Below are 24,397 nucleotides of genomic sequence, written 5' to 3' on the forward strand. Positions count from 1 at the left end.
CCTCCCAAACAAGCAGCATTCTCTCCCTTCACTATATTAAGCGTAAGATATCAGAAATTTCTCTCTGTAGCAGGAATTTGCAAATACTGCAGACTCAAAATAGTTAGTCTCATTGAAGACAACAGCTTTCCAATCTGGCACTGTCTTGAATTGCTAGTGTTGTTTCCACTGTCGCTAGGGAGCTATGGGAGCCACCTAGGTTGGTCCTTAGTCCAAGGAACCATGGGAGTTGATTTTAGAACTTTCTAAAAAGTCAAGAGTGTCAGTTCTTTGTCTCATCCTTGCATTTCCACTCCTCCATGAGCCCTTCTCCTAGGAAGAGAGACAGATATCTGAAAATTGGAAATCAAAGGTAACAGAATTTGAGCTTGAGAATTGACTTAAAAAGCTCTCATTCATCAAGACAGAGACAAGCCAACCCTAATACCCCAAAGAAAATGATGGAATAACTGTACGGTGACAAGAACAAACACTTTGACTGCTAAGAGCTAAGATCTGCTTCAGACATTGACAGCTACTAGAAAAATTAAGCATTTATCTCCTGTATTTCTTAATAGGAGAGTTCACCTTTAACTGAAGAAATTCCATACATAAGCTATTTAAGTCATCATAAGAAACAAGCATAAACCTACCTACTCAGCTGAAACTGGAGCATGACAAGAATTTTCTGCAACTCTTCAAGCCTTTTAAATTTCACTTAAAAGAAAAAAAAATCACTTTGGTAAGAGTACTTCAAGCCCTTGAAGAGTACTTCAAGAGACTGACTGCTCTCTTATTTCCCAAGGAAGCACCACAGTGCTACTAGACAAGCCTCTGCTCAGCAGCTGGGAGAAGAGCCATTTCAAAAGGCACAGAGTCAATAACTGTCAGCAGAAAGAGACTTCACTGCAAGGTAATGCAAGAGGCAGCACAGAGAAGTGTCACAATTCAGGCACTGAAAGTGTCTACGGCTCTAGACAACACGTGGGACACCACCTCCTACACTGACATGCAGTCGTGGGCACAGCACAACACTGCCAAGTAGGCTCAGGAAGTATCGACACGGAAAGGCTGAGAGCTAAGGTTACAGGAAGCACCACACGTTATATCAGGGCTCTCTCCCTGTTCACTATGCATCATCACATTAGAACTTCAGTCACTCAAAGCAAACACAATGTGAAGTATCTTACACACAATGAGGGAATCATTTTATTAGATTATGGAAGACAGCAGCATTACAGTACAAAAAGTTACAAGAGTAGCAGAAAAAAAAGTGTTTTTGGTTTAAATACTTAGGATTATACTGGGGAACATGAGAAGGATAGTACCCTTTTCTAAACTCCTAACCAGGTTATCAAAATAAGTTCTGAATATTCAGCACAAGTAAAAAAGTTACAACAAACATCATTATAAAATGCTTTAATAAATAGTTTCTTTTCTGAAAGGTTTTTTTGTTATTTTTTTTTTAAGAACATGTCAAACAAAAACATACTAAAACAGAAGATCCTGCAAAGCAAATCCTGTGTTCCTGTATAAAATAACTGGTTTCAAAACATTGGTGTTTATATTGTTCATGGGCCAGAGTTGATACTCTCAAGCATCCGCTCCTCTCACTGGCAGGGTAACTAGGATATGTAGTGTTATGCTTCTTCAGTGATTAAAATAATCGTAGTTTTGCACAGTTAATAGCAATAATAAAGCCTTAAAAAAAAAAATCTTAAGTCTTCCCTTACATGTAACCATTTCCAATGAGGTACTCCCACCTTCTGAGCTTGCCAGCCTTTTTCCTTTAGAGCGAAAGATGAATAAAGCACAACAGAAACAAGATTGAGGAAAATATTGTTCCCTTCATTAGGCCTGTATTTAAACGCAAAAAAAAAGTAATACCACATGTAATTAACATATTCACAAAAGAAAAAACAATGCCTCGCTATGTTGGTACTGTACAGTAGATGCACCTGTTAGTGTTCTTGAGATGGGCTGAACATGGGGATAAACAAACATTTCTGGATCTATTTACACGTAAGTGGTTATGCTCCTATGTAAATACAAATGACCAACAGATTCCTAACATTGATTGTATTAACATCATTTTCTAATCTGGACATAATACCAAAAAAAGAGTCTTATAAACTGCCATAAAACCTCCTTTTCTGCAACATAAATTAAAAGGAATGACATGTAAAAAAAAGACCAAAATATTTTAAGTTATTAAATCAAATATACAGAGTGATTCATTTAATATGTACATATTTACAAAAAAGCACTTTCACTATTAGAAAATAAACTGTGTCAGTTGGGGAACCTAGAGTTCTCACAATTTTACTATCGATATGGCAGTCTTTGACAGTTGCTATAGAAAAAGTTTCATCTCAAGGCACTTGTCACATGCTTCAATACTGCAATTCTAAAGTAATTAAACAGAAATTAAAAGGCCACTTTTAAACCACAGTTGAAAGATCTCTATAATTTCTTTTTGTTCCTATTACAAAGTGTGTAAGGCAAATTTGGAAAAAATCTTACAGAAGCTACTAACGTAACAAGTGCAGTGAGCTGCCATTAATAGAGATTCAAAGTCAAGAAAGCAGTTTAAAGTTCACACAATTTCCTCAACCAGGAGGTTTTAAAGCCACCATTAAATTAGAGCAAGTAATAAAAAGAAATACATTCTGTAAACAGTGTACAGTCTTTTGTAATAAACTTTACACATATTGAAAATACAACCTCTCCTCTGCCACACAGCGAGTGTATTATAAGTAAACTTTACAAAAATAGCAACTATCAAAGATTACTCATTTTTTCATCTGACAGTCATTGAATAATTTATACAAGGCTAAAGAAACAAAATAAATTTTATTTATTATTATTTTTATTTATTTTTTTTTTTACGCAAAATAAAGAAACTATGAACATTTGACTCCAGATATTTTTAGTCCTTGATGCAAAGCAGAGATGTCAATTTCTCCCCTCCCCGGTGAGGGTAGGCGCAGTCTGCCTACATTCCAAATACAGATTAGTCTCTACTACCTTCAAAGTTTGATGCATTCACATTTTTTACAGATCTGTTGTCCATTTTGCCTATTTGAAGGGACTTCTTTACTGGACTGCTCTCTGATGCGTCAGATGCCTTTGTGGGCAAAGGCTTTGTGAGTTTGTGAGAGAGGAACTTGTCCATTTCCTCATCTCTTTCCTCCTCTTCATCTTCCTCTTCCTCATACTCTACATACTCCTCTACTGCATCACAAGTTCTCTTTTGAGGAGATATGAAGTTTTTGCATTCGTAACGAATGTCTTTGTTACTGTAAGATCTGTCTATAGGATTTCTGATGGGATTCAAAGGTGCCCACTGGTTATTGGCCCCCTCTTCTCTGGGAGGATGACTTCTTTCCCTCTCTTTTCTTCTCTTCCGAGTCCACCACACACAGATGATTATACAAGTCAGCCATACAACGCTAAATACGGCACAAAGAATTGGAACCAAATAGTCTAGAGGGCAAATGAGAAAAAGTATTGAGTTAATATAGCTGGATAGACAGCACTCAGCAGCTGCAAGAGAAGATTAGTTTAAGTCTGATAGTGAAGGTCTACTCTAGGTTAGTCCAAGGAAGTCTTACAATGAAGATGTCATTACCGCACAACAGTAGATGTTCAAAGGCAACAGTTCCTCTAGAAGTGCTCTTTACTTTTTTTTTAAAAACTGGACTCCATCCTGCTTAATAATAAGGGAAAAACACTACATTTGAAATGCTTATTCCCCCTCTTAATGGGAAAAATGGTTATGTAAGTAGTATCTTCAAGTACCTAAGCCAAGCTAGCCCAGAATCTCAGTAAATAACTAAAGGAAAACAAGTCCCTCTTCATAAGAGGTAGACTGAAGAGTATTATCTCTCTAATTTGTTTCAGAAGGAGCACCAGCATTTGTATCAGAAATACATGCCACATTTTTACTATCAGATAAGAGATCAAGTCCACAGACATTGTCCTCCAAGTTTCCTATCACAGATCCCATTAATGTTGTCCAAAAAAAAAAAAGATCCACATTGTTTCTCTGGGAAAATTTCTGAAGATGCATGTTGGGCATTTTTTTCTTACTTGAACTTTGCTACTAGGACAATAGTTTTTTTCATAAGCAAGGATTCACATATTGTAAGTAGTACCAAGACATCACATGCTTTGCTTTTTGTAAACAGAATTGACTAAACTACCACTCCAACCTCAACTCCAACTGTAAACTGTCAGCATTTTTAAAACAACTGCTTACAGAATAATCTTCAAATGGCTGTACAAAACCAGTCAACTCTTCAATACCACAGTCACACACACATTAAAATGTCTTCAGAACATGCTCTTGTGTGATGGTTATGGTATGCAGGATCTGATATTCCCAAACCATGAGTTAACCAGGAAAACAGCTGGCCTCAGGAGATCTAAAATCATACTCTATCATACTGGGACAAGGATTGTACTCTTAGCAGTAACTGCTAGTCTCTGCTCATTTTTCCTACACAATTCAATATTAAACTGAACGTGGCAAGATGAAGAGGAATTAAGGAAAGGAGTTCTTCCTTGCCTCTTAGAAATGAAGTTTAAAAAGATTCTTATACAATGGATAGCTTCCCCAGAGATTCTATGTAAACATTTTCCTTAAGTGTCTAAATAATCATCTCCATCTAGACATTTCAGCATCCCCCAGAAGTCATACACAAGGACAGAGAGCTTTGCATCGATACTTTAGCTATACTTCTACCACACTTCTTTTTAAACCTAAAGGTAAAATACCAAAAGACCACAAGAGATCAGGTTACAGTCAACCTCTTCACAACTATTCCAATTAAAAATTAGGGACAGTCGGTCAATACTGAGCATAGAGTGAAATTAAGAGTCTTGGAAACTCTCACAGCTAGTGCTTAAGAATGAAGTCAACGTCTTTCCACTTTCTTCAAGATCTTTGAATTCCTTTTATGCTGGTAGCAAAGTAATCCATCTCTTTTTTTCCCAGGATTTCATGCATAATCAGAAAACTCTGAGATGCTAAAGTATGTCAGAATCACAGCTCCATTCTTTATTATCTATATAATTCCTGTTCAAGAAAAGATCAAAACTTGTTCTCTCATTTAGTGGAGGTGAGGAAATATTACATTTACCAAGGCTTTAACAGATAAAGGAATTCCCCTAGAGGGGTAACAGAAAATGGAACCAGGCAATTTACACATTGTTTTAACTATGAATGGAAGATCTTCCAGAAGATTATGCTGAGGAGATCTAGGAAAGAGTTGGGAAGGTCTCCTACTGATCCAAGACTTCCATGTGGGGCACCTTAACTGAACTGCTGCCCACCAGGGGTCCTCTTTGTTTCCTCCAGTCACAGCGAGTATAGCAAGGCATTAGGTGGTACATTTCAGCAGTGGTATTTCCATCCTCATCTTATTTTTAAATACCTCACAGCCCCAGTTTCTATAGTGCAGCAGCACTAAGAGCTAAGGTTTGGTTAACACTGGGAAATCAGAACGGATATGAACACAAGGGAACTCTTGATCTTGTGAAAAATATGCTTAAACTACAGAAAGGAGTTTGAAGTCAGAGCCTAAACAGTGGCAGCAGTGGGTAAGTAACATTATGACAGATTAGATTAAGTTTAGCCTAACGTACAAGCACAGAAACTTAACACCTTCCCTTGCTAATAATAGCAATTAAAGACAGAACTTAGAATACCATTTCTCCATACAAAGACGGACTAGATGCCGACAGCAGGGAATAGAAAACATTTTAAAAACACACAAGATGAATGCATTGGGAACCTTACCTGATGATGAATTCCCAACAACTATCGTCTCCACTTTGACTTCAGTTACTGCCAACATAACAGTGCTGTTCTGCCGCTTGGTGATTGCATTTACTATTATATTAGCAGCATTCTGTATGAGACTATTATCTTGTTCATCTCGATGTGGGACGAAAGACTAAAAGGAAGTAGAGAAAAGGTGAAAAATAGAGTTACTGCAATTATTTAGGCACAGAATTCTAATTTTTAAATTCAGCTACATCTTAGTTGATATCTGTGGGTTGAGTTTACCTGACAGAAGTTACAAAGAATAACCTTAAAGCATTCTGTAGCAACAGCACGGATGGTTTGATACGGGCTGCAGAGGCAGTATCAGGCTTGACAGGTAACACACCCTGTTGGTTGCTAGTATCTACCATCCCTCAAAAGGCAGCTGACTTCCATGTTCCTTACACTGCTCAGCTAAATTTAGTCATAACTCAAAGCACTTCAAGACATGTGGATTATCTAGATAGAAGCCCGGCTAATAACAGTCTGCTCTATTTATACCATGCAGTTTACTTCTTGCATCATCACTCAGCATATTCCTTACAGCACTGGTAGAGACACACTCCACCTTCTGCCTGGATAAGCACTACCATGAAAACTAATTATTTACTTGGAAAATAAGGCATAAGCAAGCACTACGAGACTGGGCTAGAAATGCCTTTAAAGCAAGCATTTAGCTCAGTAGGGCAACAATCACTTTCACATATCTAGCTTGCACCTTTTTTTAAGCTTAAAGCATTTAATGAATATTCTAAAGTACCCATACTAGATGCATAGCACCAACTGACAAGATCCAACCAGCTACCTGCAACTGATGTCAATAGCCCAAGATTTGATAGAACAGGTAGAAACCTGTTCACTAATACACACTGAATTAGTCTAAGACAGTTGCACAGATACTAGAGTAGACTTCTGTCATTCATGAAGCTTGCCCTTTGTCTATCTAGCAGTACAGGAGATTCCTATGAGATCACAAAGTCACAGTACAGTCAGCCTAAGCCAAAAATTGCAGTATCCTCATTGAAGTGAAAGCAGTAACCTCTTCTGTGGCTCAAACTAACATGAAAACATTTGTGTACATGCACACACGCGAACACACACACCTCATACTTACAATAGCAACTTCTACTGCATTCTCTGTGGAATATGACAGATCACATAATATTATCAGAGTTCTGTCTCTGGAAACAGATCTAGTAACTGGTAAATACCGAATTTCTGAACAGATATTTTCAGTTGTAGTGCCCTGTTAAAAGAAATAGACTGTATGAGTTCAGTTCAAGAACAGGTAGTACATAAAAGCAAGCATCTGCAGAGTTTTTGCAGTTACTGAGATCTGATGAAAGAAAAGAGAGCAGCAAAGTATGAAACAGTCCTGGAATGAAGGGTAAGAAGTTGAGCTTGTAATGACTACCCTAGTAAAGACCAAGACAGGCTCAGACTGTAAGAAACAATCAACTTCTTTGAAACTTAAGACAAACAAAATATTCGGTATAAACCCCAACTTTTCCTTGCTCTTTAAACAAACAGTTTGTATCAACAGAAGAGTCTAAAAATAAAATTTGCAAGTAACTGCAAGGAGTTGTGTTAGAAACATTAATTTTCTATGTCTTAACATGGAATATATCTCCACATATATTGCCATTCTTCATTAATAATTCTGTTCTCACCTGGGGGACTTTGTTTCCATTAAAAATTAAAGTAATCCTAGCACAGTCATTGTCCAAGTACCCAGAATTAGGTAGACACTTGATATTAGCAGGCAGAGGTTCAGAGGCACTGCATTCTCCCCATTCAGTGCATGGTGGCTGAAAACATTTCATGTATTTCTCCTGGCATTCCTGACCCATGGGACACTGGTAATTTGAATTATCCCAAAGTTTGTGTAACAGACAAGGTTTTGTCCCACACCACACCTGAAAATAAAGAACAAAAAGTACTGTTACAGTTAATTGCTCTTATGCATCAAATCAAAACAAGCAATTCGCATGAAAAGATCATGACTTACTGCTGATTGTAAAAAAACACTTTTCTACAATGTTACAGTCTTAGCAGCAGACAGAACTACTCTTCAATATGAACACCTTGTATTGACTGAAGTGTAAACTGAGCAAAGGTTACCCAAGACACTGACACTGAAGGACTTGAAGATTAATCCATCACTTTGAACTTCTAATACAGTTTTTTTGAACCAAGGAAGTTGCACTCACTACACCACTTCTATTTATTCCTCAAAGCTGCATGCTGCCTTCTGGTACACATCTTCAAGACTCCCTTCATATCAGTATTTCTGTAATTACAGTTATAGCCATGTACTGTTCTCTTTAGAAGAAAGCTTCAAACTCACAATATCATGAAGAGTCTAAAAATGCACGCTGAAATAAGTCAAGTTATTTCTTTGCCTACAGGGCATACCTACTTAAACTAATATGAAGGCAGAGCAGATCTGTGAGAGCCAGAAGTTTTCAAACTAGTGCTTCCAGTGAAACGTGGGAGACATCCAGTTGAGGCAATGACATCAAGTACTATTAGTTCTTATCTTGAGCCACCCACCTAGCCTTACAACTTGTAAAGCAGCACAAGTCTTGTCTCTCTTCAGCTGTGATGTAAAGCTGCACAGCAACCACAAATCCACTAAGATACACTATCACAGCACAGCTGAAAGTCCTTAAATATAGAATGTGTTAGCATGTATCTGCATCTAGGCTAACCATATTTCTTCCAACATATTGTCCATAATACACAAACACTGCAATCTGTCAATTCACAAAGGCAAGTATCATCCACTAAGGAAACTGTCCTTTACTTTGGCATTAACATTTCACAGGATTAGGAGCTCTAACACCATTTTCAAATATTTGGCAGAGAGGTTTATCATCTCAAGGATCATTATTCCTTTACAATTCCTAATTATTTTTCTGCAAGGAGCCTGTCTGCTTCTTGAGAATTTATGGCAGGCAGAGAACAGAATAAAAGCTTGCCATTATAAAGGCAATCCCGTAAGTGTTTCTACAAGAAGTCACTGGACATTCAAAGAAAAGGCTGTTTTGAGGGTGACCCATGCAAGAACCTAGACAGAAAAAGAGACCAGACTATGTATGAAAATTAAGTATGTTTCAGCCAGAATGACTTTAAAAAAATAGGTCAAAATACCTACCTTGGTGCAGTCAATACGGCCATCCAAACAGTGGCAGCTGTTGCATTCTTGATCCCACCTGCTGCCATGAGGAAAGGTCATTCCTTTAAGCCAGCAAGGCTTTCCAATTCCAATCACTAAATAAAAAGTATACAGACACTTCAGAGTTACTGAAGCTTTACACATTTTAAGAAAACCTACTTTTGCTGCTGTTCCTTATACAGACTACTGCACATAAACTAACTGCATTGTATACAATTGTTTTTTGGGTAAAGGTTGATAGTAGATATAGGAATACCTTCTTGACACCTAGGACCAACTCTTCCAGGGGGACAAGTGCATCGGTATCCATTGATTTCATCTATACAAGTGGCACCATATCCACAAGGCGAAGATTGGCATTCATCAATATCTAGATAGAAAATAGATAAGAACATCGAACACTGTAATTAAATGATTGTAATTAGATGTTTACTGAGATGTAATCTGACAACACTGGGTCTTCCAACATGCAAAAGACAGCTTGGCTGTCCTAATTGGGCAACACTACCACTTCAGCTGTAACCTCTTAACAGCCTCTAACAGATTTATTTTATTTCCATCCTAACTGAAGCCCTGCTGAACAAAACAGCAGTCATCCACTGACTTAACTCAGATTAGGAGTACTGGACAACTGAAGGTGCAAATATCTTCTCTATGTTCAGCCTGTGTCAGAACAGAATGTGGTACTTAAGCCCTAGAGGCTGCAATTTAGACTTCACAAAAAACCACACGCTTTCAGCAAGTTACAGAGCAAGAACTGAACAATGAGTTGGCTTGAAAGTGCCCTAATAACCCTAATCCACTGTAAGAAAGAAGAATGTAGAGCTTAGTTTGTGATGGACATTTCACACAATGTCTTAAGTACGAAATAGTTAATAGACATTTATTTTTACATACAGACTATCATTCAAAGATTCAGAGGCTTAGACCTGAAAATCTACTGAAAAAGGTGAGGGAAGCACTGTTCTTCCAGATGCACAACACTGGGGAATTGAGCAAAACTAATTTATGCAAACATCTAACAACAAAGGTAACAAACAAACCTGTCAAGCTCTGATCCATAGGGCCCAGCTATTTCATTTCTGATCATTACCAATTCCTCCCAAAGCACCTTCTAAATGTTCCACAGAATCATTTAGGTCGGAAAAGAACCTTAGGATCATCAAGTCCAACCATCAACCCAAACAAAACAACATTCCTTAGGCATCACATCCACATCTCATGTATTTCCAGGGATAAGGACTCCGCTTCCTTAGGAAAACTACTTTAATGCCTAACCACACTTTCCAAGAAGAAATTCTTCCTCATAATCTACAGAAGCTTTTTCTCTTCAAGCTATATTGGTTTAGGGCCATCTAAACAGCTGTTAGTTCTGTTAGTCTTACCAGCACACTGCAAAAGGCATTTTTGTCAGATTTACTCCTTTCATCTATATACCAAAGAAGGGAAAAAGTCAGAAATCCCATTACAAATACACAGTATTTGTCTTTGAGTAGTCCTCTCCATTCCATGCCTGAGGACAGACAGATCAATATCTCTCAATGGGCATCTGGATGAAGATACACATGCGATTAAGAGCCATATCTGGTTCTTTATCCAGAGATCAGCAAGTCAAATCTACTGCCATAAGTGCTATAATTATCTGCTGACTAGAGGTATCAGCTCATGTACTGTCTGGCAGAATGAAGATGTAATCTCTAAACACAACATTGCACTGCTTGAGAGGCAGGACCAAGACAAAGAGCATCAAAATTTGATCTTCCAAAGAGGTAAATCTGTACATATGTGTATGACAATTAGGTCAAAATGGTAGTATTCAATTAAAAAACATTTGTCCACAATAATTAAGTACAGTCTTTTTTGTTTTTCCCTTTTCAAGTTTCTGTCCTTCAGATTAATAGCTAGTTTTATTTTATAACTTCAAAAGATCTTATTTCTTGCAAAATGTTGTGCTCTATTACCTGCACGTTATTCATGTGCCACCACTACACCCCTCATCTTTTCGTTTGTGATATCCCAGTGGATTTTAGTTTCTAACATCAAATAGTACACTTAAAAGATAATGCATTAAGTAGTTCTTTTGATAAGCAACTTATTATACTTTCTATGAAGCTAGTACCTTAGACCCTTCAGAAATGCATGACAAAAAGCAGCAACTGAGTCTTGAGTATAATTTAAGTCAAGTCACTTCTATTCCATTAAATGGAGTAAAGAAAGGAACAGAAACTGCCATTGCTTGCAAGGTGAGTACCAGTGCCTGACTGACTCAGCTTCTGCTTCTGTTATTTAGAATTCAGCTGACCAAATGCAAAAGAGTCAAAGTCTTCTTTCTGACTTGTGAGCCAGAATGGTATCACCTTTCAAATCTTTACCCATATAGGTGCTCTACTTACTAATTCTGCAGTCAGGACCTGCAAATCCAGGTGCACATTCACATCGAAACCAATTCACACCATCAACACAGATACCTCCGTTGTAACTGTAAAAATAATCATTGCAGAAGTATTCTCAGAGTTCACTCAACTCTAAAGATGAACAATCATAGGTTCCTTACACAGCCTGTTCAAACAAATTCTTCTAATTGGCCCAATTTATGGTACTTTCTCACTATTCAACAAAATTAAGTCCTTCCTAATGTATAATACTAGCCTTAAAATTCATTGAACCGCACTGTTTCATTGGCCTGTAATTAAAGCTTTGTTAATTAAGCCTTCTGCAGGGGGACAAACCTATTCCATCAGTAGATGGAGCATACTTTTAGATAAATACTGCTCGGTATTCACAAAGCATTGTGTAGAAGTTCATCAATAGAACTCAGTGAGGTAAAGCAGCATTACAAGTCTAATACAGAGGAAGCCTGAGCTTTTACAGTTTACAATACATGAAGAAAAGCTTATTGCAGAAGTGGAAAACAATGTAGACAGCTTACTTAATCTACATCAATATTTTTCCCTTTTCAAAAATATATATAAACTTTTGTAAAATACCCCCAGTATACCTCCTCAAAAAAAGCCTTAGAAATATATATAGAAGATTCAATTTAACTGGATGTTTCTACATTCCTCTAGAACTATTTATTGTAAACTAACAGGTTTTGATTATTTCTCACTCTGAACTCAATCGTAAATACTTGAAGTGTTATCAAATCTGACTCATTTCATATTATAGTAAGTCAGTCACCAGTCAGTTCTGGCATGGAAAGTACAACAAAATATTTTCTGTTCATATACAAGTCAACACAGCATCATTCTGTAGGCTTTGCTACTGTCAAGGAATAGAAGAAAATATGACAAAAAGTTCTTTTTGGATTTGCACAAAGGTTGATTTCAGTTTTTTAGATTAGAAATAGTTCTCATCTGAAGTTGAAATCTGTATTCACGTATTTAGACTTATTTTCACAATAAGCACAGAAGTGGAATCCTGCTACTTACCATGGATGAGGGTTGCAGTCATTGGTATCTATAAAAAAAGAGACCAGTGTAACTTCTCTGGTGTATTTATTTGGAGGGTACAACATTATAGCTTAAGAGAAAGAAAGCTAAGACGTTTTCCCCCCCTCACACACTTGTAGAGGAAATTTAGTTAAACTTATATGGCTGAAGAAATACTTTCAGAATACTGAAAATAGTGATAATGGATTGTCTTATAACTTAGTAATCCTGATGTATCAGCAATAGACTGATATGCAGCATAATGTCAACATAATAAAATGTGAGTATTGGTTGTATTGGTAGTGCCAAAATCAAATATCCTGTAAATGCTTTCTGAAGGATGACTGCAACTTCAGTACTTCATATGTATATGTGCAAAGTATGCCAGACCTCTTAAGCGTATCTTTTACATCATGAAGAATTTGCAGGTCAGTTGCAGACCTTACTCCACCTAACCAATTCATTGTGTAGGTACACTGAAATAGTTAACTGCTAGCCTCAGAGAAATAGCTGCAAATTCTGGAATAAGCACTACCATCTTATTTTCCCCACATACTTTTCATTATTTAAATTAATATGCAGAGCAAAACAGTCCCCAAAGATACATATTCCTGAAAATTATTTTTCTGCAAGAGGCTGAAAGACTGACTTTGGCAGAGAGCTGAGACAAAAAGAAACATGACAAGTTCTTCATTCAGTAGTCAAGGCATCATCTTCCCATCTACTTCCCACCCTGAATGATTCAGATTTTTGGCACTTGAACACTATAAGCTTGCTTTGTTTCAATTAACAGCTCTATGCTAGACACTCCTAGTAGCTCAGGGGAATAAAGGAGAGAAGCCTTACTCTGTGTGCACGTACGTCCTTCCCATCCTTCTTTGCAGATGCAAGAAAAGGAGTCTCCACTGCCAACGCATGTTCCACCATTCATGCAAGGGTTTGGTATACAGCTGCTGTTTTTAGCTTTGAAAACAGAAAAGGTATCTATTCAGCACAACAAATGTAAGATACTGATCATATGGATATGTCAAGATACCTGAATAGTATTTGAATCAGCACCAGCAGATGCCAGTGCCATGTATCTGTCACCTATCTCCATGACCAACTGCTTGATTGAAATATCAAGGTTTATGAAATGAAATGTACCACGCAGACCAAATTTTTATTCCCATCAAAAATATTGACAGTAACGCCCTACAGTATGCAACAACCGTGCAAATCACCTAGGAAGAACTCCTTCCATTTTATTTTTCCTGTACATGGGCCTGTATATAGTTTTCTCTTGTTCACTAGAAGGTCTGCATTATGAACTTCAGGCAAAGCCGAGGACTAAGTTCCCTAAAGTTTTTTGACTTTTTATTTAGAGTCTCTAAAGACATGAGTCCAAGTGTTCCAAATCTGCTGAGGAGCTACAGAAAAGACCACGTAAAGCCATCAAAAGAGATGAGTTTTCAAAATTCAGTATCTCATGTCAAGTGACATGAACAGCCTGACCAAGACACGAATGCTGACTGCTTATGACTGGACATTCTTCTACACAAAAGAAAGCACTCTGAACTCATACACCATTTAACTAAAATACAAGTTTGCCCATTTACTAAACAGGTGTTATTTCCTCTGTACTACTACTATAGCATCAGTACACAGTTAAAAAGCTTACCAATATTGCAAGTACTTCCAATCCACTCTGGAGGACATGAACAGCGGAATGTATCTCCATCATCGTAACACGTTCCACCATTGCTACAAGTATTTGCATCACACTGGTATTCACCTACACATTGAATAAGAAGTTAAATTTTAGCAAGTTGAAGCCAGTGGAAATGGAAAGACTGGGTAGTTTTTAAATCACAACTTTTTTTTTAGAAACTGTATTTAAATTTAATAGTACAAGAAACATGTGGTTCCAAGTTGATGCTTTATAATAAACCAAAAATAGTGGAATCTAAAAGGCACAATTCTACTATGGGTTGTGAAAAATTATTTAAAAGTTGCTGTGAAACTAGCAGAGGTAATCAAAATGACTTTATTATGACTGATTCACTTTAAATTTCAGGAACCCTAGACTCATGCAAAGAAAAAATGAAAAACACTTACGTGAATGGCAAGTTTTTCCTTTCCAGTCATTCTTACATTCACAATAGAAGTCATTTACCAAATCAATGCATCGGCCACCATTATGACATGGATTAGGAGAACAATCGTTGAAATCTAGAAAAAGTTATTAAATGAGCCAATCCAGTCTAGCCAAGACCATGAGAAAGAAACAGTACTTGTTTATAAAATAGGTTCTGTAATAAAACAGTGCTTTTAATTATTAAGGAGATATATTTATATAAAGGAAATTTTCAATTTTTAATACTGAGCAACACACATTATGGAAGACTAAGAACTTAAGAGAAAAGTTTCAGTAATAATACTGCTGACTGCCAAATAATTAGAGAGACAGTCACTTGCTTATTCCAGCAAACGTCTGTTTTGAACCTTGTGAATTTTCTTACATGCAACTTACAGGAAGGGACCAAAATATGAACTCAAACTCAGGTCTGCCACATGAGATGAAGCTCTCTCTCCTGCTTTATGTTGCAAAACACAAAGCATAGCTGTTCTTACCATGCATGTGTGAATACATGCATGCATAATAGTTCTAGAGAATTCTTTTCTCTCAAGACACAAGTTTCAATAGTTAAAGCAATTATTCTGGACCAGCTTAATTTAGACTACACAAAAAAACTCTTGACAGTGATATTTACCAAAGGCTTCTCAGCATTTCTTTCACATTTAAGTTGATGTACATCCTGTAATAAGCTTCATTGAGAGTAGATAGCCACATTCAGCACAGAAACTGCAGTTTGCTCTGAAGTAACTTAACCACAAATCTGATCTAGTACACTTCTTTCTTAACCAAGGCTCAACAAGTCTCAGCCAAGGTATTAAGAATAAAGGCTTGCTCCCATTGAGTCCAGAATACAGAACACTAACTTGCAATATCCATTCAATAATCATTCAACTGCAGCAGTTGTCTTAACCAAGGAATAGAATGTTTCTAATTCCTAATTTCTAATCATTTCTAATTCCTGCAGTAAAGCAGAAGCACATTAGATCTGTGCAAGCTATAAAGTCAAAAAGCTTTTCAAATTCGGAAACAAACCTGGATTAGTAAATCTGGTAAAGGACAGTCACTGAGCACTAAGTACAAAAAGTACTATGTGCTTATAGCAATAAAACAAATGAGTTTTTTGAGCAGTCTTTCACTTCTGCCTTTCCTAAGGAGAAGTCCTCCTCCCAAGATATAGCCCAAAGAACACCAAAGCACCAGATGATAGTCCCATTAAAAAGAACAGTCCTTTGAAGCTGCTGCCCAAAAGGTGTATTAAAAATACTTCAGTAACAGTCTACTCAGTTTATTTGCTAAAGAACAGAGAAACACTATTAGCCATACACCATCATGACTTTTATAATAAAGTTGTAATATTAACATGCAATGCATAGTACTTACTTGTGTCACACAATTCTCCTTCCCAGCCACTTGAGCAGAAACATTTAAATGAATCAACTTCATCAATGCACGTCCCACCATTCTTACAAGGTTTCCCAAGACAATCATTGATATCTATGACAAAAAGTCAGCAATTATTGCTCAAGGCTGTCCTCACCTACTATAATCAAGAATCTAGAGTGACTTCTAGGTCTCTAGAAAAAAGCAAAGCCATTCTCCATTTTCAAATACACAAGAACAGCCCAAAACAAGCTTCGTAAGGGTTCCAAAAGCACTCTCATATCAAGACAAACCAGAGCATTAAGTTCACCTGGTATACAAAAAGCCGGATGTTCAAGAAATACCCAGAATAGCAATGCACAGCTTAAGCTATGTTTGTCAGTCTCTCTCTACTACACCTACACTAGAGGAGGCCATGGCTTTTTATTAGACTGTACAGAAAGTTAGTGGGTACAGACATTTGTATCGAAGTTGGACTAACTCCAGTTTTCTTTCACAGAGTGAAGAACTACAGCAAGACAGCAGTTGCCAGAAGAAATTGGACTTCAAGCAGTATGAATTCACTATGCTCTAATGCAACTCTTAGAATCCCAATGCATCACATAGTAGAGTGTAAAAACAAAGACTTTAAGGGGGGTTGGATTACAGAAGTCATTTAGAATAAACTCCTACTTACTTTCATGACAGTATATTCCAGTAAAGCCTCTGTCACAGGCACAGGTGAAATTCCCTCCTGGCTGACTGATACACCGACCATGAGGCCCACAAACATTAGATGAAATGAAACGAATTCCTTCTTGGGTAGTATTGCTGAAGACTTCTATTGTGCAGCTGTCTATTACTAAGAATGAAAAATAAACCATCAGACCACAATCTGTATCACCTCTTTTTAATCATTGAAAGAGTTCTCAAAAATTAAGACACTACCTCTTTAAAAAGACTGTCACAAGCACTTCCTTATCCCTATTTTGTAAGATTCTAGGACATGTTTTTTTATTACACTGTTCTCAGGAAGACTACCTTTCTATATGCCATCAATACAGAAAGACAAGTAGCAGGACAACAGCAGGTACCTTTACAGGAATTGTTCTTGCAGTGGTCCTTGAGATGAGAACAGTTCTTTCCATCATAGTCATCAGGGCAGGCACAGTAATAATCTCCTCCCAGATCATAGCATTTAGCCCCATTCTGGCAAGGGTTAGGTTCACAGAAATCAATATCCATCTGTAAGAGAGATCACGGTTAGCAGCAGCAGCTTCATTTCTGAGGAGTAAATAGCTCTGTGTTGCCAGAGACTAAGGAAGCTAATTTACAAGAAACCTCAAGCTTTAACATTCAAGGTTTTTCTATACTGCATTTCATCATGCAACAGAGGGAAACTTCAGATTACTTAAGTCATTTCTGATATAGAGGACTTCTGATACTGTGATAAAGATACCTCTTCCTTGCAGGAGGCTGAATAAACACAACAACTTAGCAAAGAATGAGACATGAGATGTATATCATGATCACTGTGGAACACTATCAGTCTCTTTTCTATCCTTTAAGCACAGACTAGAGTGCTATAACAAGCTAAATACCAGTGCACTTAACTTGCCTCTGCAAGACTCTTAAAAAGCACAGAACCTTACAGAATTTTATTCTCTAGAGTATTAGCCTCCAGTCCAACACTGGATTTTACTTTTTTTTTTAAATAATTATGTAGCTAAAGAGAGGAAAAAAGCTAATCAGAACAGAAGGAACCTCAGTACTCTAAGCATTTAATTCACCAGAACATGTACAATTCCAGCTGCAAGAGAGATTTTCAGCAAGCTATTCTCACACAAAACATATAAAGTAGACTACAGAAAACAGTTAAAGTCCAAGACAGACTCCTCAGATCTCTTCTATCAGATGCTTCCATTTGTTTCCTTCCATTAGTTTAAATTTCCCCTTCCCAATGCAAGTTCAGTAGCTGGGACTTCAGCATCTGGAATGAATGGTAGATATTTCCTGCAACACACACGGCAAGCAGCCAATTTTCCCTCTATTATTCAAACAGACTTGCTGAAACTTTAATTACATATTACAGCATGAACCATCCAGGAGCAGAACGCTCAAGATACAATTCTAGATAATTCTTAAGAACTTAATCCATGAAAACAACTGTAGTTAACTTAACCACTGCACTCACCTCACAGAAGACCCCTGAGAAGCCCTGTGCACACAGGCAAGCAAATCCATTCACCAGGTCTTTGCAGCGGCCTCCATTTTGGCATGGATTGCTTTCACACTCATTTGTCTCTATCTCACAATTTTTGCCCGTGAAACCACGAGGGCATATGCAATGGTAATCATTCACTTCATCCTTCAAGGAAAGGAGAAGAACAGAACTGTAGGAAGGCTTGTTTATTTGATAAAACTTGTACAAAATACTTCAAGCCATTTTTCTACCCTGGCTTTTTGAACAGCAGTAGCACCACAAAATCATTAAGATCTTGTGAACAGAATCTGCACAAGAGAAACTAAGATTTTTAGATATCTTAGCCTGCAGTCTCACTTAGACCACCAACAGTTTAAACTACACAACTTGTAACTAGTTAGAAAAATTTTCAACATGGTATAATAACTGACAAGAGTTACCTTACAAGTACCTCCGTGTTGACATTGTCCATGACAATCATTAATATCTGCGGATAAAATACACAAGAATTAGAATTCATAGAAGACTAAGCTCTAAAATACATGTCTAGAACAAAAAAGCAGAGCGAAGGACTTTTATTTTCCAGATGTTTGAATGGGAAGCAAGGCTGCTTGAAATCTTTAGATATTTTTAAAGAATTGGGAACTCAACGACAGAAATTAAATAGCATCACCTAATTTCACATTTAATTTCCAGGTAAAATTATTCAAAACTGAACCAATGTGTGACAGTCAGAATCAGGGACAGTCTTTTTCTAGGGAGATGTATTAGGAGTTACTTAAATTGATTTTAACACCAATTACATTTCTAAACTTTCAAATGCTAATTTCAACTTAGTTTGCTAGAAGTTAAAGTCCTGACAGCAAGAATTTTTTCTTATACAAGTATCTACACTATTATTGATTATTAACCCTTTAAGAAAAGAGTAAAACATCCTATGGTTAAAATATATACTAAAGAAATACTAACTGATATGACAATTTACTCCTTTCCATCCTGGAATGCAGTCACAGTAATATCCACCAATGAGATTTTTGCAAGAGTAAGCATTAACACAAGGTTTCCCCTCACACTCATTAGCATCTGTGAAAGAAGATAAAAGAAAGAAGAGAATAAAGAACAAACCCAGAAACAGATTACCGCAGCACCAAGCAAAGTACCCATGCAATCCAAGCATCAGAAGCTTGTCTTACACAGATTGGTAGGGCAATAAAACCATTTACATACAACAGGTTTTCAAAGCACACTGATCTACAGTAGCACATGCATGTTATTTTACTTCTCCCATCTGCTAGAATTCAAAAAGGGTAACATGTTAGTTAGGGCAAACCCCTTTCTTGCCTAGGATAAGTCACTTTCTGCCACCATTAATTAGGAGCTACCATCACCAGTGCTGTATTTTGAGACAGAGCAGTTACTGGGCATTCTAGAAGAACTATTTAAATGAACTTAAGCTGGCACACTCATGGTCACAAGTTCACTTGAAACATCTATTCAAAAACTAAGCTAAAATACCAATAGCTATACACAACTTCAGTTCTTATTCAATACTCATTACTTGAAAATTCTTTTCACTGGCTTTCCAAGTTAGAGAATGTAATTACTTACCAAGCTGACACGTTGCTCCAATCCACTGCTGTGGACATATACACTCAAATGAGTTAATATGATCAATACAGGTCCCTCCTTGAGCACAAGGGTTAGATGCGCATTCGTCAATATCTGTGAAGTCAGAGCGTGCCTTCCATTACAAGGTTTAAAAACCTGGGTTTGTTTAAAGTTACTTCGCAAGGAGAAAGTGGGGTTGGCATATAACAGCTTACAAAGAAGCTTACCATTCTAACCTAGCTTTTTCTCTACTTAGATTTCTCACATTTTTGAGATTAGGGAAGGAGAAACACTGCAGTTTTATACCCACAAACTGAGAAGAACTGATCTGTCAACTTACACATCACAAACCTAACACAGGCTGAACCAATATTTTTCAATACAGCTGCTGTTGAAAAACACTGAGAGTCTTTCAAAACCAGGGAATGTGCAAATCAAACCCAGCTATCCACTATGAAATCAACTGTTACATATCCTTACAAAAGGATGTCAACTGCCTCTTCCGTCCTCCAAACTAAAGATTTCAATTCTTAACTGAGACATCTATTCTTCCAACTACTTCAAGGGAGAATCTTTCATGTTTGTTTCTTAAAGTGATTCCACCTTATTTTTCCTTCAGTTTGGCTAAATAGCTTAAAATTCTCCCAGAAACAGCATTTCTTCACAGTTACCTTTAAAAGCTCTGTAGGTAATGTGATCTACCTTTGCTTTTGACTACTTGTAAGTCTGAAACTGCATCACATACACATTGATTTTAACACACCACAGGTCATGCAGTACCATTAATCTTTTCAGTTTCCCAAAACGAAGCTGTTAAATGCCAGGTAAAGTAAAATGGCTACTTCTAAATTCCATACCCGCAGAGCATGATTATTAGTTGTTTGTTTTGTGCTTTAAATCTTCCAGCCCAAGAGGTCAGCCATCAGTAAAGGCATACCCACCAATAGCACATGTTGGTCCGCTCCACCCTGATGGGCAGTGACACTTGAAGCTTGATGAAATTTCATGACAAGTCCCACCATTAGCACAGGGATTAGATACACAAGCATGCTCCGCTGGAAGAAAGAAGGAAATACTCTTGCTAAATACTCTACCAATATCAAATAAAGAGAACTCACATACTTAGAAAGCATGTTTTGATTAAAAGTGACTACAAAAACCGCATCATGTTTTATACCTACTAACATTAAAAGCATAAGGGTAGACAGACCATCCTATGTCTACAAACAGCAGCTAGATAAAGTTTCCCATTAATACACTGCGTCAGCCCCACACTTTCACCTCCAGACTGCTCCAGCTTTTTTTTTTTTTTTAAAAGAACTTCAGTGACACAAAGCAGGTGAGATATACGCAGACATCTGAAAACCACTAACAGCTTAAGTATCAAAGGTCTGTTTAACTTCATTCTAATACTGTTCCTTGGAAACAACAACGAGCAGAGCTACTTGCAATTATAGGCAGCACTGCCTGGTGTCATTCCATGTAGGGTTGTAACACTTGCAGGAGCTGCAAAGTAACAATCACTTGAGGTACCTCCTCTCTCAGAAGCCAAGGCAGCTCTGCGAAACAGAAAAGCAATCCCTTTACAAGACAAAGGGAATGCTGCTAGCATTTATCCTTTGGGACTTCTTCTTCAGGTAAGTTATCTAGCTTGTAGAATCAATTTACTTTGTCTTGGAAGCTTTGTTTATGAGCTGTTTTAGGCACTAATACATATCTTCCACTAATAATCAGTCTAGAACTTGACAAATGTATTTCCTACTTTATTCCACCTCCTCATTCAGAGAACCAAGTTCACAGAATGGTTTGGGTTGGAAGAAGCCTTTAAAAGACCACCTAGTCCAACCCCCTGCTATAGGAAGGGACACATCCCTCTAGACCAAGATGTTCACAGACCCATCCAGCCTGGCCTTGAACACCTCCAGGGAGGGGACACCCACAACCTCACTGAGCAACCTGTTCCAGTGTCTCACCACTCTCACAGTGAGAAATTTCTTCCTAATATCTAGTCTAGATCTACTCTTCCAGTTTAAAGCCACTTCCCCTTGTTGCTTTACTACAACTTTCAAGGCAAGCTAGGAATATTTCATCCATTTTTCCAAAAATTCACAGTATATTCTGATATCAACACAGCAGTTTACAGAAGTAAAAATAAAACACACATCTTGATAAACACGAAAGCATTCTGATGAAAATACAATTTGATGACCTCAAAGCCCAAAACATGTTAAGAGGAAGAAAAAGCAAGTTCTTCCTAACTACACCTGCAAATAAGGCTAACTAGAGCACAGCTCTGCTTAAATCCGTTTCAGGATACACATGCAATATCCACAAGTACCAATTTCACAGTTCTTTCCAGAGTAGCCATCCGGACAAGCACAGCGATATTCATCTGGTTCAGTATTCATACAGGTTCCACCATTCAGGCAGGGATGATGATTTCCACAGTAATTCAAATCTGGACAAAGAAAAATGCTGATCAGTAGGAAATAATTTCAGTATTACTATATTTTAATCCCTAGTCAGACATACAGACGCATTTCTGGCTGGAACATCATTCACCCATATCATCCCCATATTCCATTAGCTAGGCTTTAAGCTCATTATTACCCACAAAACAGGAAAGGATGAACAAAAGAACTGGATGACTTAGAGGAGGCAGGATCATTCCAAGACTTTTGTCTTAAGCTTCCTATACTTACAGTGTTAGCACCTGCCATGAAAGGATTAGAGGCAGAAATACTGTTTGTTGTACACTACCAGGAAAGAAGTGGTTAATGAATTATCAGTTAATCATGCAGCTTTACTTATTTTTTCCTGTAAATTAATGTTAAGTACCTTTGTTACAGAGCAGGCCACCCCAGTTGGTTTCACAATTACACTGCCATGGTTCATTACAGCTCCCATGAGCACAGCCTGGGTAGCGGACACACTCATCACAGTATTGTCCTTGCCAACCATAATGACACCTAAGATGTAAGTTCACACATTAAAAGTTAGCAACATGATGCTTAATGATCAGCATTACAGGTATTTTGAATGCTACACTTACCATTCTCAAGAATGGGGACAGCTGTTCAATGTGCAACAGGTAACAGTTTTATTTCTGCCATTTAAAAGGCACACACTAGTCCTGTTGAACATCTTCCCTGAACTCACCTTGCTCAACCCCATTACACACAATGGCACAAGCTAAGCACTGTGTTATGAGAGTCATATGTGAAATCAGGTATCCCTTCATAAGGAATCCAATCATCACATAGTAAGATAAAAGTGATTGATGTATAAAGTGTTAATGATACTTTGAGAAGGAGAATGCTTTCAGGAGATGAGCTACTTTGTTTTCAGTTTTCTCAAGAGTTATTTAAAGAATTTCTATTATATCTTTAACAACATTAACAAAAACAGTACTCTTTGGTAAAAGGAGAACAGAAATAAAAGCCATTAGTAACCCATTTAAGTAGTTCATATTTTACCACAAGATTTCTTCAGAGACAACTGTCTTTAGATTACATCATCTGTAACATGCCCAAAGTTATGCTAGCAAGGTACTATTTATGCTACAGGACAAGTATTAAAGGTATTAGCCTCTGCTTATTTCTTTTTTTTTTTTTTTAAGTGCATTTAACATACATTTTAATCAAACAGAAGTAATTAGCTTACTCTGGTAGGCTGAAAACATTAGTCTGTTCTTGAGTATTTCTTACAGACTATTTAAGAGCCATGTTAACAACAAAGATGCATAAAATGACATTGAATGAGGTCTAGGCACAGGCAGGCCAGAGGAGACCTGAACTCCAACACCTGGGGGGGAGGAGGGGACACAGGAAAACTGTACTTCTGTTTTTAAATCCATTACTTGTCTACTACCAGAATGTTTTGAATACCATTAAAGAAATCTTAACACTTCTGGGTGTCAGAAAAGTTGAGGAAAAACTGATTCCTTGGGAATCAATTCATTCCCACCATTTAAGTGAACATTACTGATCCCCAGAGGTATAGACCAGGTTATGCTGGCAGTAGGCATTTTATATTTCTACATACATAGGCAGAAAGAATTCTGATGCAGATCTTCACAAGGCAGCTGTTTTCTTACACAAAGCTCTAGAACCACTTTGAATTCTCAGCCTCAGCATCCCCTCTCAGTTGAAAGCCTCAGAGCTGCAGGATCTGTATATGTCAGCCTCAGTTGTTTGAGTAGTCCAAAGGCCTTCAACCACCTTTTTTTTTTTAAATGAATGTGAGGCTGTCAGAAGAACATACCCAGAGAACATGCACACTTCAGAAGTGGTTTGCTTTTGCTGCATTAGCAGTAAGAGAAAACAAATACTGTCCCTGCTAAATTTGATCTTTTCCTTCCTTCTCAGGGACAGAAAAAAATTTTCAGAAGCTGATAATAAACAATAAAAAAAGCACTAACTCATTTTACTGGCCCTGGCCCAAGCCAGCGTCCATGCCAAACCTGGCACTGCTGCCAGTGATTCACCATGACTATCCCAGCCTGAGCCAGCTCCCCACCCACATACAGGCATTTTCAAGGGCTGAAAGTCCGCATCACAACACAGACATCACAGTAAATCTGTTTTCCATACCTAGAGACCAAGTTTCTTTAACACTGCATTGATAATTAAGTGTGAAAATAAAAATACTGCCGCCTTCCTAGAATTTGAAAGCATTTTAAGCACCTACC

At 37.5% G+C, this 24,397-nt stretch overlaps 1 protein-coding gene across 2 annotated transcripts in view; it reads right to left on the reverse strand.

The window, feature by feature from the left end:
- Nucleotides 1-1,165: 1,165 nt before the first annotated feature.
- The window catches only part of JAG2 (jagged canonical Notch ligand 2), a 61,176-nt gene continuing 37,944 nt past the window's right edge, over nt 1,166-24,397 (reverse strand). For both annotated transcript variants that reach the window (XM_031605568.2, XM_090141761.1), the window contains 21 exons: nt 22,546-22,676; nt 22,046-22,165; nt 20,649-20,762; nt 19,708-19,821; nt 19,069-19,182; nt 18,540-18,586; nt 18,091-18,264; nt 16,991-17,141; nt 16,594-16,758; nt 15,918-16,031; nt 14,516-14,629; nt 14,079-14,192; nt 13,265-13,381; nt 12,419-12,446; nt 11,381-11,466; nt 9,244-9,357; nt 8,967-9,082; nt 7,480-7,725; nt 6,924-7,055; nt 5,783-5,939; nt 1,166-3,465 (listed from right to left, as the gene is read on the reverse strand). In XM_031605568.2, coding sequence (XP_031461428.1) covers nt 2,993-3,465; nt 5,783-5,939; nt 6,924-7,055; nt 7,480-7,725; nt 8,967-9,082; nt 9,244-9,357; nt 11,381-11,466; nt 12,419-12,446; nt 13,265-13,381; nt 14,079-14,192; nt 14,516-14,629; nt 15,918-16,031; nt 16,594-16,758; nt 16,991-17,141; nt 18,091-18,264; nt 18,540-18,586; nt 19,069-19,182; nt 19,708-19,821; nt 20,649-20,762; nt 22,046-22,165; nt 22,546-22,676 — 2,941 coding nt within the window. In that variant the 3' untranslated portion in view covers nt 1,166-2,992. The remainder of the gene's footprint in view (nt 3,466-5,782; nt 5,940-6,923; nt 7,056-7,479; nt 7,726-8,966; nt 9,083-9,243; nt 9,358-11,380; nt 11,467-12,418; nt 12,447-13,264; nt 13,382-14,078; nt 14,193-14,515; nt 14,630-15,917; nt 16,032-16,593; nt 16,759-16,990; nt 17,142-18,090; nt 18,265-18,539; nt 18,587-19,068; nt 19,183-19,707; nt 19,822-20,648; nt 20,763-22,045; nt 22,166-22,545; nt 22,677-24,397) is intronic.

This window comes from Phasianus colchicus, chromosome 5 (genome assembly GCF_987193195.1).
Source record: "Phasianus colchicus chromosome 5, bPhaCol1.hap1.1, whole genome shotgun sequence".
Taxonomy (NCBI): Eukaryota; Metazoa; Chordata; class Aves; order Galliformes; family Phasianidae; genus Phasianus; species Phasianus colchicus.